Source organism: Podarcis liolepis (assembly GCF_965112155.1).
Source record: "Podarcis liolepis genome assembly, chromosome: 2".
NCBI lineage: Eukaryota > Metazoa > Chordata > Lepidosauria > Squamata > Lacertidae > Podarcis > Podarcis liolepis.
Window position 1 is genome coordinate 31,548,284 of NC_139555.1, and position 16,127 is coordinate 31,564,410.

At 50.1% G+C, this 16,127-nt stretch overlaps 1 protein-coding gene across 1 annotated transcript; it reads left to right on the top strand.

The window, feature by feature from the left end:
* The first annotated feature begins 1,799 nt into the window (after positions 1–1,799).
* SLC25A10 (solute carrier family 25 member 10) lies at positions 1,800–15,890 on the top strand. Its single transcript, XM_083489635.1, has 11 exons — positions 1,800–2,145; positions 6,709–6,828; positions 7,790–7,904; positions 7,993–8,041; positions 8,976–9,017; positions 9,377–9,420; positions 10,723–10,793; positions 11,822–11,914; positions 13,064–13,141; positions 13,422–13,478; positions 13,911–15,890. Exons 1-11 carry the CDS (start codon positions 1,912–1,914, stop codon positions 14,010–14,012), a joined length of 1,005 nt encoding a protein of 334 aa, XP_083345761.1. The 5' UTR covers positions 1,800–1,911; the 3' UTR covers positions 14,013–15,890.
* Positions 15,891–16,127: the final 237 nt, after the last annotated feature.

The following is a 16,127-nucleotide window of genomic DNA, read 5'->3' on the forward strand; positions in this document are numbered from 1 at the left end:
TTTGCTATCCTGGAGTTAGAGACAATATGCCAATCTCTAGGATCTTATTGCTTTTTGAGGACCAGTTTTTGCACACATGCAAGCCACTTGATAGCTTGCAGCCAAGAGTGGGAATAGACATTATGCTTGTGGGCTGAATGATGCTGGCCTGTGCCTTCAACAGTTCTTATCTTGTGCCATCATATTACAGCGAATATTTCTGCTCCATATGGTGGTGAGGATACCCAGTGTGATGGTTGCCCTTCACTGTGTATAGAATTTGCCAAGGGGATGCCATCTTCTGTGGCATTCAGCTCCCTGCAATCCTAAACCCACGTACTGGAGTAAACATCAATAAACACAGTAGGACTTGCATCTGAGTAAATATCCATAGACCTGGTCTATGAATACAAGGACTGTCGCCAATGAAAGATGGTGTGATTGAGGCGATATGACACGGCTTTGAGATGCGGGCTTAATATTGTAAACAGGTTTTTCAGATATTGCAAACAGTCACTGTCAACAGTTTTTTCTTAACAAACATTCCCTGGAAAGGGTAAGTTCTTAAATGAGGGGGCAGGAGACATAAGGGCTGGTATTTTGATGCCAGTCATGTCTGTTACAAGGCTGCAGAAATATCCACCTGCGCAAGGAACACACACTTTCACAATAAACATTTCTCTCAGCACTCCGAAAGTCATATGTAGAACAAGAAACTACAATGGCATTATGTACAATAAGTGTTTGGCTGATGTAACGCAAGAACAAATCCAGGTTTGCCGCCAAATGTACACTTGACAGGGAGTTGTTGTTGCCAGCTAGTGCACTCTTCTCCTTTTGCAATTGTGTTTGACCTATCTATTTGTTGTTGTTTAGTCATGTCCAACACTTCATGACCCCATGGACCAGAGCACGCCAGGCACTCCAGTCTTCCACTGTCTCCTGCAGTTTGGTCAGACTCATGTTCGTAGCTTCGAGAACACTGTCCAACCATCTCGTCCTCTGTCGTCCCCTTCTCCTTGTGCCCTCCATCTTTCCCAGCATCAGGGTCTTTTCCAGGGAGTCATCTCTTCTCATGAGGCGGCCAAAGTCTTGGAGCCTCAGCTTCGGGATCTGTCCTTCCAGTGAGCACTCAGGGCTGATTTCCTTCAGAATGGATCGGTTTGATCTTCTTGCAGTCCATGGGACTCTCAAGAGTCTCATCCAGCACCATAATTCAAAAGCATCAATTCTTCAGCGATCAGCCTTCTTTATGCTCCAGCTCTCACTTCCATACATCACTGGGAAAACCATAGCTATACCGACCTTTGTCGGCAAGGTGATCTCTGCTTTTTAAGATGCTGTCTACGTTTGTCATTGCTTTTCTCCCAAGAAGCAGGCATCTTTTAATTTTGTGACTGCTGTCACCATCTGCAGTGACCATGGAACCCAAGAAAGTAAAATCTTTCACTGCCTCCATTTCTTCCCCTTCTATTTGCCAGGAGGCGATGGGACCAGTGGTTTTTTTTAATGTTGAGCTTCAGACCATATTTCGCGCTCTCCTCTTTCACCCTCATTAAAAGGTTCTTTAATTCCTCCTCCCTATCTATACTGTACCACAAAACCCAAAAAAGGAGTGGGCGGGGGGGAGGCGAGGAACTGTGTGTGAATTTACAACGAAGGAGTCAGCAGCAGCTTGGCTGCTCGATTTAAACAGAGCCAGGATTTCCTTCCAGATTAGCCATGATCTTGGCGGGCAGCGGAGATCAGCGGCGCCCGACGCTGCAGAATCCGTCGTCGGAAGGTGATTGTCCAGAAGCCGGAATGCGCGGGGGCGGACAAAGACGGGGGCTCCGCCTGAGCGGAGGAAGGCTGCGTACCCTCTCCCGGTTACTCTCCCTCCCCGGTACACCCAGCCGGGCCTCCGCGTTGCTCTTTTAAGGCGTCCCTCCCATGGCGGGCGTTGCCCCTTTAAGGCCTCGTCGGTTCAGTGCAGGGAGCGCCGGCGGTAAGCAGGAGGAGGCGGCGGCCGGGCTTCCCGGGTCCGGGCAGCGGAGAGGTGAGGAGCAGCAGCAGCCACGCAGAGCCGGCGGCGCGATGGTGGAGAAACGCGTGTCCCGCTGGTACTTCGGAGGCCTGGCCTCGTGCGGGGCAGCCTGCTGCACCCACCCGCTAGACCTGCTCAAGGTGCGTCTTGCGTTAGAGGGGGGAGAAACCCGCCAGGAAAGAAGACGGGGCACCCCCTTCCCCGGCGACGGATGACCCCTAAAATCCGTCTCCGGCCCTCTGCCTCCCGTCTTCCCCCTGGGCTCCCCTGCGCTGATCTCTGCTGGCCCCATCCTTGCTATTTGTCTCTCGCCGCCCCCTCCGCTTCAATATTGCCGCGTGTTTCCTTTGCAGCTTGGGAAATCCTTGCGCCGCTTCCTTTCCCCGCTTGGCTGCAGGCAAAGGTGGCTCAACAGCAAAGTGCTCTAAGGAGAGGTTCTTCACCTCTAACCTACCATTTACGTCTAAGGCAGCGCGAGCGACGGCAAGGCGAGGAGACACTTCCTTAGCCCACCCCCACTCTGGGTTGGAGGCTATAGGGGGTTGACAGTGGCGTGGCATTTCCCTTTTCTCCTCTCTCCCCACCCCCCTTACAATGATTTCTATCTGCCATTTTGGCTCCGTTGATAACTAGGAAGTTGGAACTGCCTGGGCACCACCACCACCACCGTGGTGCACAGATGTACCCCGTTTTCCAGGCAAGAGGCATGGCCCCGGCTGGCACCCCTTGGTGTCTCGTTTCCTGGGCACAGCAGACTGGCATCTGCTGCTGCTGTGTGCCCTGTAGTGGCTCCCTCTGGCCAGACGGCGTTGGCTGCCTTCCAGGAAGCAGTGCCCAAGGAGCTAACTGAAGGCAACAGTCTTGAGTCTGTTCAGATTGATTGACTGATTGATTAAATTTATATTCAGCTGAAGATCACAGGGCAAGTTCGAAACATAAAAATACAAAAACGAGAACAGACCCCCCCCCCATTTCCAGTTAATTCTATGTAAGGTAAAGGTAAAGGACCCCTGGACAGTTAACTCCATTATGTGTAGTATAATTTGACCAGCTAGCATTCTCCACTACGAATTAGAGAGCACAGATCAAGGCATAATTATCATCACAGTAGTTGGGGCCCTGCTCTGTTAAATATTACTGTACTTGTAAAACAGGTATAGCCTGTCTAGTTTCTAGCTTCTACTGTGTGTCAAGTGATACAGAATTTGCGCAGCATTTTCTTGGTTTGAGAGACTGAGGCCTAATTGTGTTGGTTTGGAAGTGAGGACTTCCAAGATAACAGCTTGAATTCAGTGGCAGTATCTCCTGGTATGAATGGAGGCCTGCAAAAAACAAAGAGGCCCCATTCAGCCACGATTCTGCACTTCTGGCATTGTGCAGACCCCTCACAAGTGGCCAGATACCGTAGTTTCTGCCCTGAAAGGCAAGCGCACAGAGGGAAAGTGGCATGTCCAAGGCCAGTGGGGCCATTAAGAGTTTTTCTTAATGATCTCTGGCATGCAGCCCTGATCAGCAGATGCAGTGTTTTCCCATACTCTGTTGAATGGGTACAGATAAATTATTTTCTTTTGCCTTGTAATCTTTATTGCTGTTATTTCTCAGATACATTAGTCGTCATAGTGGGCGTTCTTAAGTTTTTTTGTTTTCTGTTTTAAAAACAGAATCCAAGGTTCCTCAAATGTACACGAAACACATTCGTCCTTGACATGGGGCAAGCCAATCAGAAAGGAAGGAAGAGGGAGGCCAAAGCATGGGGAAGAATTCAAATGTCGCACTAAAACAAACATTCTGGCAAGGCAAGCATTTCTGTTTGCTCAAGGGAACAGTCCTCCCTTTCCTCCCCCATGTGCTGTTCTAAGGGTTCTCCTGATTCCCCCCTCCAAGCCAGTTTGGGGAATGTGGGGTGAGGAGAGGGGAGAAAGCCCCATTGCACTAGTAGCAGTCCTTGTGTGGGCTTTTTCGAGCTGTGCCAGTTAGTCACATCTGTCCTATAATCCAGGAAGAGACCAGTGTCAACGGGCCTCTCCTGCTCTCTAGATCTCCACACAGAAGCCTGCTTGGGATTTTAATGATAACTTTTCTAAGCCCTTTTATTACTCAACTGCTCTGCCTTTATTTTTTGTGTACCTAGACAAGAGATCTGCCAACTGCCTTTCTCTGTCTAGGGCCTATTTCTCAGGGGTATCTGTCAGGGGCCACACATTGGTGATAAGTGAGGCTACATCCTGTTTCCACCTTCCTTTCTGCCTGGCCTGGCCCCTGCCCCTTTCCCCATCTCTTTGTCACCTGCATGAACTTAGGCCAAAAGATGCATGCAGTCCTAGGGGCATAAGGTTGCCCACTCCAGCAAAAGTGGTCTCTGAGGTGTTACTCATCATGGCACCAAGGTGTCCCCAGCTTTGGTCCTTGCTCTTCAAAGTCAAATGTCAAAGGCTGCATACACAACATACATCTGAAACACACTCACACACCTTAGAGACTCCTGGGAACCCTAGTTTACTCCCTCACAGTCCTACAGTTCTCAGCACCCTTATCAAACTGCAATTCCCAGGATTCTGTGGGGGTGGGAATGTATGGTGTATACATGGCCCAAGTCTGCCCCACAGGCTGCTTTAGAGCCGACAGAAAGGGGGTGGACTGGTCAAACTCAATAAACTTGAAAGATAGCTTTTTTAGGAGGGGAGCTTGTGGGACTATGAAGTTTTTCTGCCCAGCCACTGACAAGTTACCAGGCAAGGCCTGTTCTGAGATTCTCACCCACTCCACCCGCCTCTCCCTGAGCATTCTGCATACTTAGCCCTGGTCCCTAATGGGGTGGGAACATTCTTTTCCCTTGTTATGGTCTGGCAGGGGCACACTAATGCCAGCATGAAGCTGCTAACCCTGGAGATTCCTGCAGATTTGAGCCTCCATCGTTTGCTTTCCCTGTGTCACTGCTGGGCCTGCCAGCTGCTTGATGAGCACATTCCAGCTTCATCCTTCACAATGGGATCTTTGAGCTGCCACTGGCTGCCTGGGAACACTGCCCATCTGAGCTGCTGTCCTCCGCTTCACTGCCCTCTCCTGGCTACTGGTACTTCTGCAGCCTCAGCTGATGTGTGTTTCCACCGGGGGCTGCTTCAGTCCACTGGCTTCTTAAAAGGGTGGGTCTTACCAAAGATAGTGAATCGGTGGGTCTTCCAGATGTTGTTGAACTCCAGCCCCTGCTCCTAGAAGGCTCTTGGATTTATTGATTGATTGATTGATTGATTGATTGATTGCTTTTATTTATTTAAATTAAATTTTATTTCAATTTATATATTTATATAAAATATATTTTATTTTATTTATTGCTTTTCTCCCAAAAAACTCAAGTACATGGTTTCCCTGCTCATTTAATCCCCAGGACAACCCTGTGAGGTCGTGCCTGGCTCTGCGGCCAAGTGAGGATTTGAACCCTGGTCTCCCAGCTGCTAATCCGACATGCTAACCAATATAGAATCACTGTAGAGTTGGAAGGGACCACCAGAGTCACTTCGTCCCATCCCTTGCAATGCAGGGATATTTCGCCCAATGTGGAGCTAGAACCCACAACCCGGAGATTTAAGAGTCTCATGCTCTACCAACTGAGCTATCCCCAGCTGCCTATAAAACATTGGTACATTTGCATTCAAGAACCTCCGGTCAGATGATTGCTTGGACTCCTTGTTCCTTACAGTAATATCATGCAGGATGGGAGAAGGCCAGTGTTGAGAAGTGCAAGTGTTTTGTACTATTTCATTTCTGGGTCCAATTCAGAACTTGTGTAGCCTACATTCTCTTGTTGCTTGAATTGACCTCTCCCCTTCTTCAGGATAAGGGCTGGTTGGCCAATGGCCCTGCCAAGGTTTTTTTGTTGTTGTTTTTTCAACGTGGCAGCCTTTCACCTAAATTCTCTCCAAGTTGGCTGTACAGTACTATAAACACGAGCTGCTCCACTGCGAGGTCAGGGTGCTTGCAGGTGGGATAGTAATCTGGGAAACCAATGTTGACCTGCATTTCTAAACTACAGAAGCAGATGGGTCAGCATTCGTCTGTGGATGCAGGCACCAGGGGAGCCCCTTGCCATGGCTGGGACAAGTGCCTTGCAGCTGTGATTGCAAAAACATCCAAAATTAATAGCACCCATTAGGTTATGGGGTGAAGAATGCAGGAATCTTCTTACAGCTCACGGGGGGGGGGGGCGTAATATCTGGGAGGAATTGGGGGAGATAGCTGGGAGGTAAGGCTTGTATTTCTGGAAGGAGTAGGTTTTGTTGGGCAAGCCACATGTCCCGATGGAGGGGAAAGGGTTTTGTAAAAGCAAGGAAACCAGAAGTTAGGAATCCTTTCCCACATTTTATGGGGGAGAGTGGAGCAGGATAGCAAAATATAAATTCTTATGCAAAGGGATTGTCTCTAGGGGGGAAAATATCAGTCATAGCTTTAAAAATAGAAAGAATCTCTCCTTAAGCTCTGGTGGGCAGTATTCTTGGAGTAAAAGATTCAAAGTGGATGTTTACAATGAATTCCTGAGATCTTGTTGACGTGGAGTTGCAGTTTCATTTGTTTGCTCTATCAGAGGTGCATGGGCCGTGGCTGCTTAATCTTTTCCTTGCCCTGGCCCCCCTGGAATATCCCTTGGAGAACGAAGAGCCTGGCAAATCCAGCCTGACCTGTTTGCTACCTGCTTTTCTTGCCTCTAGGTCCACCTGCAAACCCAGCAGGAAGTGAAGATGCGCATGATGGGCATGGCCTTGCGTGTGATTCGCAACGATGGCTTCCTGGCCCTCTACAGTGGGCTTAGTGCCTCCCTCTGCCGGCAGGTGAGTTGTTGGGCCGCTGCAACAATTGCTTTACCCCGGTCTGTTCAGTCCTGCTCCTTTTGTCTGGCTCCCCATGCCAGCCTTTTGGTTCCGTCACGCTACCCATGAGAGTTCTGCAGCTTCTTCCAGCACCCTTCAAAGCATATTCCACAGATTTAACACTGAGACTGTGTTTGGCTTCATGGACAGAGCTTTGTAAATTAGGTCGACTTGCAGTCTCTGAAACTGAGAGGCCATTTGTTAACGGCAAAAATCCCGCAGAATATTGTCAATAGACTATAAGGATCCAATAGCCTCTGCCATCTGAGACTGTCAAGCAGGTTTTTAGACTAGGAATTTCTGAAAAGAGGCATGTGCTTCTAAGCTATGTCCTCCCCCAAGACTTTGATGAGTCAGGCATCTTGTGCAGATGAGGAGAAGCTGAGAGAAGCGACAGCTTCTTGAGTTGTATCCCTCTTCCCTTTTAATATCTTGTTTATTTAGCAGTGCACTGACCATCACAATGGCTCCCTCCACTCCTGGCACACGACTCTGCAAGGGAATTCTCAATCCTTGCAAACGGCTCTGTAATAAGGTTACATTGATTTCTGCAGTCACCATAAGCTCTGCTTGAATATCATTCTGGTTGCAGAATCTATGATTCCTGAATAGTTGGGTGTTAGGGTTGGCCTCTGCTACGGCAAGCAGGGTTTGGGGAAGAAGAGAGCTTCATTTGGGGTCGCACCTCTTGCATATATACCGGGTGGTGCCTGTTGATTGGCGAAAAGGACACTGCTGCCATGGCTCTTAAGAGCACAAGCTCCATAATGCAAAGGCTGTGGCCATGCCAGCGCAGGGGCTGTGCCGTTGCCAAGCTGGTGGCGTGGCTGACGGTGATTCTGATGAGCGATTGCCCTGTGCTGGGCAGGACCAGGGCCTGAGAGCTGCTGCCAACCTGCTCTGACTCTTTCTGCTTCTCCAGATGACGTACTCCCTCACCCGCTTTGCCATCTATGAGACTGTGCGGGACCACTTGAGCCAGGGTGCCCAGGGGCCAATGCCCTTCTACCAGAAGGTGCTGCTAGGTGCAGTAGGAGGTGAGCTGGGGCTTGGCAAGCGCAGGATGACGGGCCACGCCAGTGCAGGCTGCACAGTCCCCTTTCACCTGCTGTTCTCTGGTTGCAGGTTTCACCGGTGGGTTCGTGGGGACCCCAGCGGACATGGTGAATGTCAGGTCAGTGGTCTCCTTCCTTCCCCTTTCCCTATGGCTGTGCTTCAACCTTGCCCAGTTCAGCTCCCCGTGACCTGTTCACTTGACTCTTTACACCCCTACTGAACTCGGGGACATTCCATGGGGCTGGATAAGCCCACACAAGGACTTTCGCCAGTTCAGTGGTGTTTTCCCTCTTCGTGCCCCCTTAAATTGGCTTGGGTGGGCAGGGGGGTTTGGAGAGTCCCTGCAGCAGCATGCGGGGGGAGGAGAGGGCTGATCATTTCACCATCAGAAATGCTTCTGCTGACATAGAAATCTCCTTAGTGCTAGCTGGATAGCTCAGTGGGTTAGAGCATGGTGCTGAAAATGCCAAGGCTGCAGGTTTGATCCCAGCTGCATATTCCTGTATTGCAGGGGGCTGCATTAGATTATCCATGGGGTTCCTTCCAACTCGATAATGATGATGATGTACTATTTATACCCCTCCCATCTGGCTGGGTTCACCAAGCAACTCTGGGTGGCTCCCAACAGAATATTAAAAACACCAAACATTAAAAACTTCCCTTCAGATGTCTTCTAAAAGTCAGATAGTTGGTTATTTCCTTGACATCTGACGGGAGGGCATTCCACAGGGCGGGCGCCACTACCGAGAAGGCCCTCTGCCTGGTTCCCTGAAACCTCACTTCTCACAGGGAGGGAACCGCCAAAAGGCCCTCGGCGCTGGATCTCAGTGTCTGGGCTGAGCGATGGGGTGGAGATGCTCCTTCAGGTATATGATCACAAAATTCTGAACAGCTACACAGAATTTAGCCCATTGTCTCTGTGGTCCGCCTTGCTCTGGGGCAAACTCAGCATCCTATGGTGGCGGGGGTGGGTGGGTGTGATTTGGGAGAGGCTTTTGTCTCCCTGCCCTCATGAAAGTGTCCTTAACGCTGTGATGCTTTTCCCTCCACAGGATGCAGAATGACATGAAGCAGCCGGTGCATCTGCGGCGCAAGTGAGTGTCCAGATTGCAGAGGGGGGTTGTACAGGAGATGCACAAGTGCGGGAGAGGCAAATAATAGCATTAAGGAGGCGGACCCTGTGAAAGCCTTTATCCCTCCGAAAAGGGTTGTATTGAAGCTACATGGCCACAGAGGGGCAGCATGGATCCTCAAATTCCAATTGTTTGAAGCTCAAAGACACCTTTCTGAATCAGGACAGCACCCCCTGGCGACCAAAGCCCAGGGTTCTATAAGTCCCTACTAGATCTGGAAGAGTCTATAGTTGCAGCCTTCTGTCTGGTGTGGCCAGCAGAAGTAGCAGCTGCAGCAAGATGGGTTTAGGTGTCTAATATGGCCTCTCTTTGCTTTCTAGCTACTCACATGCTCTGGATGGGTTGTATCGGGTGCTTCGTGAAGGTAAGGATTTGGTCAGCGCGCAGTGTGGCTAGTTTGAGCTTCTGAGAGGCCACAGGGAGCTCACCCTGAATGAAAGAAATTGGCCATGGGGAGAATCTGCTGCAGCCTCTGCCCCCTTTTCTATACGGAAGTGGGAGCTGTTAGGTTACAGGCCAGTCCCGGTGCTAGGAAGCTGGCAAAACCAGTGCCAGGAGAAGGGGCAACACCATCCAAGGCAAACTACCTGGAAGTAAAGCCGGTGGCAGGATGAGAGCCTGCGAAAGTTGCAGGTACAGCCTTTGTTTAGTGGCTCTTTGGGATCAGTGATGGGAGCCACTTGCAAGCTCCTCTTGAGTCTGGCAGCCGCTGAACGTTTGGAAGGGAGAGGGGTGAGTAAGCTGATGGGAAGTGCAGGGGAATATGGTGACCTGGAGTTCACACGGGTAGAATTCAGAGTTGACCACATACTTGGCTTCTAGAGCGTCACAGAGAACAAGCATATGGGGCCCAGGGAAAAGGGAGAGAGGAGACTAAAAGGGTTGTCCCTTCGTGTGTGTTAGAGGGGGGCAATGGGGGGAGAGGGAGATTGGCAAGTGGAGAAAATAAGACCCACCCCTCCTGCCTTTAAAGTCCAGTGGAAGGATGAGGAATGGTAGCTTCCTGCTCCATGTTGCTCTGGAAATTGAGGAGAAAAGGCAAGGCGCAGAGTCTACAAGTCATGCAGCCTTCACTGGTTCAGATCCACTGTGGCTTGCCCCCAGGCAAGTGCGCATAGATTGGCAGCTGGACTGGGTTTCAAAAAGTGAAACTGTGCAAGAGCAGAGAGACCCAGTCTGAGCGACTGCCCCTGTCCTCTGTCCCTGATTAGTTTCAGCAGTGTTCTCTCTTCCACAGGCATCTAATAGGAGATCTTATCTTCTCTGATGCTTTGATTTCTAACCACAGATTTATATTTTAATCTTCCAACCACAGATATTTTATTGTGATGGAGCATCTGTATCTCTGCCCTATCAGGGCTTCTGATCGTCTAGCTTTGGCTAAATGAGGAGCTATTTCATAACCTTTTAAAACCAGCCTGTGCTAGAATACAGTGAAGTCTTTTATGGATTGGCTCTGCTTTCTAAGCACCTAGTAGATTATAACCTCATTCCTGTATCTTTGGGAGCAATAGAGAATATCCATTCCTGTGCAGTGTCTTAGGGGCTGGGAGGCTGTGGTTCCTGAAGAGTTGACGAGCAGAAAAGCACTGCTGTTTGTAGACTGTGCAACCTGGTGATCTCTACCCTGTATACCCCATGCTTTGAATCCCTTTTGTCTTTGCAGAGGGTGTGAAGAAATTGTTCTCGGGAGCTTCAATGGCAGCAAGTCGAGGGGCTCTGGTTACCGTTGGACAGGTAGTGATACAAAAAAGAGCCATAGTTGCTGGTGGATGTGCACCTAAATCCAGACCACATGTGTGCATATTCAGCTAGGCATATACCCACCACAATGCACACCAAGGCCATATCTATATGCCCACCTTTCACCCCAGGCATGAAATCGATTGACATGTTCTCTAGCCACCTGGGGAGGGAAAACAGGATTTTGTAGAAATCCTGTCCTTAGTCAGATGTAATGGAAGAGGCACCCGCTCTGCATGCAGGTTAGATTTCTAGTCCATGCATGACTTCCCCACAAGAGCCAGTCTTCCCATAGGGAGGCTCTAGGCAGCTGCATTCAGACAGCAGGATGCAGAAGGCAGCATGTATTTGCAAAACCTGCAGACAGCACTAATAGCTTTTGACTCAAAATGTTAAAATGTTTGAAGGCTTCTCTTAGTCTCTGGGCCCAAGGTTAACAGGCTAGTTTGTAGGTTCCTTTGTACTGTCTCTGGGGCTGCAAGGGGGTGGGGGTGAGAGGAGAGGTCAGGCTCTGTAGCAATTGTTTTCTCAAGGTGGGAGATTTGTGCAAAAGGGTGTAAAAGCACAAGTGACCCGGGGTAGGCTGGAGAATGAGATCCTATATTTCCCAGTCCACCTGTGTCCTCAGCATATTGGCTTAGGGCTTTTAAAGATGAGTTAGGCCAGGGGTGGGGAACCTGCAGCCCTCCAGATGCTATTGGACTCTCATCACCTCCAGCCAGCAAAGATAATAATAAGGGATGGTAGTCTAGAGAGCCCCAAGTTCCCCCGGATTAGGCCTACAACTTCCTTGTCTCCCTGGCAGTACTGATAGGATAGGAGATTTGTCCGAGAGGACTGAGGATTAGTCACACTTTTGCCACTTGTCCTCCTGATACACTGCAGGGGCTGGTGTGACTGTCTTGCCTGAGCCCTTGTGGTTCAACAGAGAATGGACACTCCATTTCAAGGTCAGTCTGCTTGCTTGCTCATGAGTGCTGGGAGATTTGGGGCCAGTCTCACAACTTTCTGCTTCTCTGCAGCTCTCCTGCTACGACCAGGCTAAGCAGTTGGTTCTTGGGACCGGTTTCCTCTCTGACAATATTCTCACCCATTTCTTGGCCAGCTTTATTGCTGTAAGTGGATATCTGGGTGTGGGTGCAAAGCCAAGGATTTTAATTTTTTTGGTGTGTATTCATTGGGGTTTGAGCTGTGATGCTTGTTCCACCTTCTTGGGAGATGGAGGTCCAAAGTTGAAGTCCATGGAGCTACCAAGAATGGATTGTTATGAAGGTCCTAGTCCTTCCCTGCAAAGACAGCATTTCAAACCCAGGAAGCTCATCATTTAAAGTTGGATTGTCTGGCAATTGAGCCATAAGAGTTATCTCATAGCTGGGCAGTAAACCAGACCTGCACAAGTGGTGACACTCCAAGATAAACACAATGTTTGGCCTGCCTGAGATTGTAAAAATATGGGGGAGGGTGGTGGGTGGTGGTGGTGAAGTATCTACCATACTTGACTGGGACTTGTTTTGGGCTTGGTGGGGAGCATACACTGTTTAAGCCTGTACTAGGCTCATGACTCCTTTGTAGCTCCTTTGTAAAGCTATTACATTACTGAGCATCTGCTTGGACCCAGTAGTTAGTCTACTGGGTCCTGTTTGGAATTAATAAGACCATCAGCCTCTGGATTGAGGACTAATGGAGAGGGCAAGGTTTGACAAAGGGGAAAAGGTAAAAAGGAAGGTAGGGCTAATAGCAGGCACCGCAGTGTAGATGAGGCTGTTGTGATTCTGAAACGGTTTTGCCCAAGAAGTTGGTTTTATAGAAGGCTTTGAAAGGTTGGGGAGAAAGAGAATTAGCTGGATAGAGGGATGGGGTTCTTTCAGGTCTGGGGCACTATGAAGGAGGCGCTTCAGGGAACTATATATTCCAGAGCAGATCATGCAAGATGATTTTGTGGCCTCTTCCCATTTATTCTGCTCCATGGCTTAAAAACACAGCATGCGCCACACACTAATTTAAGGTAACTATTTGGTAAACCAGTGGTCTGCAAGTAGAGAGAAATGTCTTGTCACTCCCCTGCTTCATCACTGGATTTCTACTTTTAACACAGCGGTGGGGTGAGATATCACCCCTTCCTCCAGCTACCACTGAGCAGTGTGCCAACTGATAACTAGCTTATCATGTGGACATGCTTCTGGTGACATTCACGCCGTGCCCTGTAACCCAGGATTTCAAAAAGGCTCTGCTGCCATCACACACACCCTCCCTTTTCATTGCAGGGAGGATGTGCCACATTCCTGTGTCAGCCCTTGGATGTGCTGAAGACACGCCTTATGAACTCCCAGGGGGAGTATCGGGTGAGTGATCTGATCCCTGTCAATGGCTGTCCCGATTTCCAGGCTCTTGATTCGTTGGTTGCTTGAACTAAGCATCATCCTATAGATACCACTGGCCTTCTGGCCAGCTTTCTGTTTTTTCTTTTGCTGCTGCTTGATGCCATGCCCCTGAGCATCATTCTGGCTGCTGCAGCTCTTCATCACTTGTGACTGGCAGAGATTGAGCCTTGTAAGGAGAGGAATGGGATCTGTACAGGGGGCTGCCTGGGCATGGGCCGACTTCTTTCTCATTCTCCCTCAGGGTGTCGTGCACTGTGCAATGGAGACAGCCAAGCTCGGGCCACTGGCATTTTATAAGGTAATGCAGATGCAGCAGAAGCGTCGATGGGTGATTGCACCAAGTAGACCAGGCACACAATGCAGACAGCACAACTCCTAGCCCTTGCTAGTCCTGCATTCCTGCCCTTTTGGTCCCCAGCCACTGTGCTTCTCCAGTTTGCCTCCCTATTCCCAAGATGGCTCCACTGCCTCCATTGCATCCCTTCCCCTGCCCAAGTGCTGCAGCTGCATGCCAGGCTACCTGGCCTTTAGGTGATGCCAGGTGAGTGAAAAAGCCTCATGTGGCTCCAGATACTGGAGTAGATGCATGGGATCAAAATCTGGGCTTCTCTCCACTGGGACCCTTTGCCAGCTGCCTCTTTTTCAAGCCCCACCTTCCCTCCTTGGTGGCAGCTTGTGGCCACGATTCCAGGATTGACAGAAGCTGACCATAACCAATTTCCTCTTCTAGGGCCTTGTTCCTGCTGGCGTCCGCTTGGTCCCTCATACGGTGCTCACCTTTGTTTTCCTGGAGCAGCTGCGCAAAAACTTTGGGATCAAAGTGTTGGCCTGAGGGAGAAGAGGGCCTGCCTTAGTCAGAGGCATAAACCTGGGGGACCGGGGGCGGGGAGGGCTTGGACACTACGACCCCCACAGTGCCCGGGTATAACACACTATTCCTTTGCCAAGGTGAGGCATTCTTAACAGTGCCCTTTTTAGCACTGCGGCACCAGCTGAACTCTCGCCGAATGCCCCCTTTCAGTGCCTGACAGTCTCTCACAGCTGCTAGCCAGCCCTTTGGCATTGCTTGGTGCCTGATGGTATGACAGACAGCCAATCAGAACTCTCTCCTTTAGTGCCCAGTAGCAGTGAGCAGCCAACCTCTCCCCACAATGCCTTTCTCCTATGCCCAGCAGTTCACTGGAGCCTCCATTCCTTGCCGTTAGCAGCAGCACCACAATACTGTCTGCTGTGCAGTAGTAACCCTGCTGACCCCACAGCATCTCTTCTTAACGCCCAACAGCCCCACGAGTGCCCTCGTCTTACCCGTCGGCATTGCAACATTTGCTACCACTCGCTACGGGAGCCCTGCAAGACTGAAGTTGCTCCTGCGCTGTGCCACGGGCAGTAACTTGCCTCTTCCGCAATACCACCATCTTTCTCTGTCCTCCCAGTCTCCTTCGTTGTTTCTTTGAGGGGGGGGGGGAGTTGGGTGCCACAGCCTCCCAGCTCCCAGTCACCTTGCCACGCTGAGCACTGCTTTCTCCCCTGCTCTTCTGGAGCAGAAGTGCGTTTCCATGTGGGGAGGTAGAAACTTAATAATAATAATGATGTTCTCTGTCCATTTTTAAATGTTTACGAGTGAACTGGAGAGGGGTTCTATTAGTTAACGGTGGGGCTGCTGATAGCAATACACCTGGCGGGCACCTTTTCCTTCTTACCCTTCAGCGTCCCAGATTTTTAAATGTTTCTACGAACACAAGGTTTCCCTCACTGCGTCTGGCCTCCTCCCTTTTTCCTACCTCAGTCTCCTCTTAACCCTCAGGTCTACTGTGTGAGGCAGAGATGGCCCCTTGTATTTAACTGTGACTGGTGGTAGTGGTAGCATAGGGCAAGCAACTCTGCAGTCTACGGCCGGCCTAGCAAGCCTTGCCTCCTTCATTTTGCTTCTCGCTTTAACCTTGTTCAGCCAAAGCCTCCTGAAACCAAAGGGCCTCCTGGGGGAGGGGCACTAATGAGAGCAGAGAATAGGTTTCTGAGGTATTCCTCTAACTAGCAGGAGCCAAGTTAGCTCAGCCTGGGGGAGAGAACGTTTGAATCCCTTGTGACACCTCCTTCGCTTCTCATGTACCCCAAGTGAGCAGGCCTCTTGGCATATGATGGTGGGGCTGTCGTTAAGTCGGCAAGGCCTTCACTGAGGATCTGGGGCGGGGAGAACGTGGTCCGTATTTTGACCCATGGCATGGGCTAAGGTTGCAGGGCAGGGGGAGGCCCTCTGTTTACTCTAGAGTAGGTGCCACAGATAGACATTGTGTGCCTCTTAAGCTGCCAAACTTTCCCTACTCCCTGCCCAATTTATCCTCTGGCATGGCAGTTCCTCTGAGCCTCTTGGCAGCTTTGGAGGGAGCCTAGACGGCTGTGAAATCTTTCCACGTTGCCTTCCTTTTTCTGTGATGTTGTCAAGGCCCCGTTCTGTAGCACTGATTTTTTTTTTAAATGCCTCTGGATCCGGCCCACGCCTAATGAAGTGATTGTCCTATCGGCCATTTGTCCCTTGTTTCAGCTGGCCTTTGTTTTGCCGGCATTTGGTGCCCCCCTCAGTGGTCACCGCCCCCCCGCCCCCCCCCGGGTGTGAAGCGTCATTCCAGAGGGTAATGACTCTGCAGGGTCGAAGAGCCAGAGCAACTAAATCAGCACTTTTGTAATCATGACAATAAAGTAATTGTGAAAAGCAGGTGTTGCTCGTTCCTGAAGCGCCAGTCCCTTTCAACGTGTGTCATATGACTTCGGATTTACATCCTCCAAGTTCGCTCTGTTGGGAAAATGAGAAGGCTAAACGGTTTTATACAGTGCTGTTATTTAAAATGTCCCTCAAATGTGGCGTATTGAACCATTTTTAGTTAACAGTTTCCAGAGAGAGAGAGAGAGAGAGAGACGTATTCTCATTTTCAACAGGTGCCAACCTAGC

Bases quoted from the DNA above. Each gene is read 5' to 3' on its own strand.
- SLC25A10 (XM_083489635.1), top strand. From the start codon at position 1,912: ATGGCGGGCGTTGCCCCTTTAAGGCCTCGTCGGTTCAGTGCAGGGAGC. The intron at 2,146-6,708 runs GTGCGTCTTGCG...TCTTGCCTCTAG, and splicing joins ACCCGCTAGACCTGCTCAAG to GTCCACCTGCAAACCCAGCA. The intron at 9,018-9,376 runs GTGAGTGTCCAG...TTTGCTTTCTAG, and splicing joins CCGGTGCATCTGCGGCGCAA to CTACTCACATGCTCTGGATG.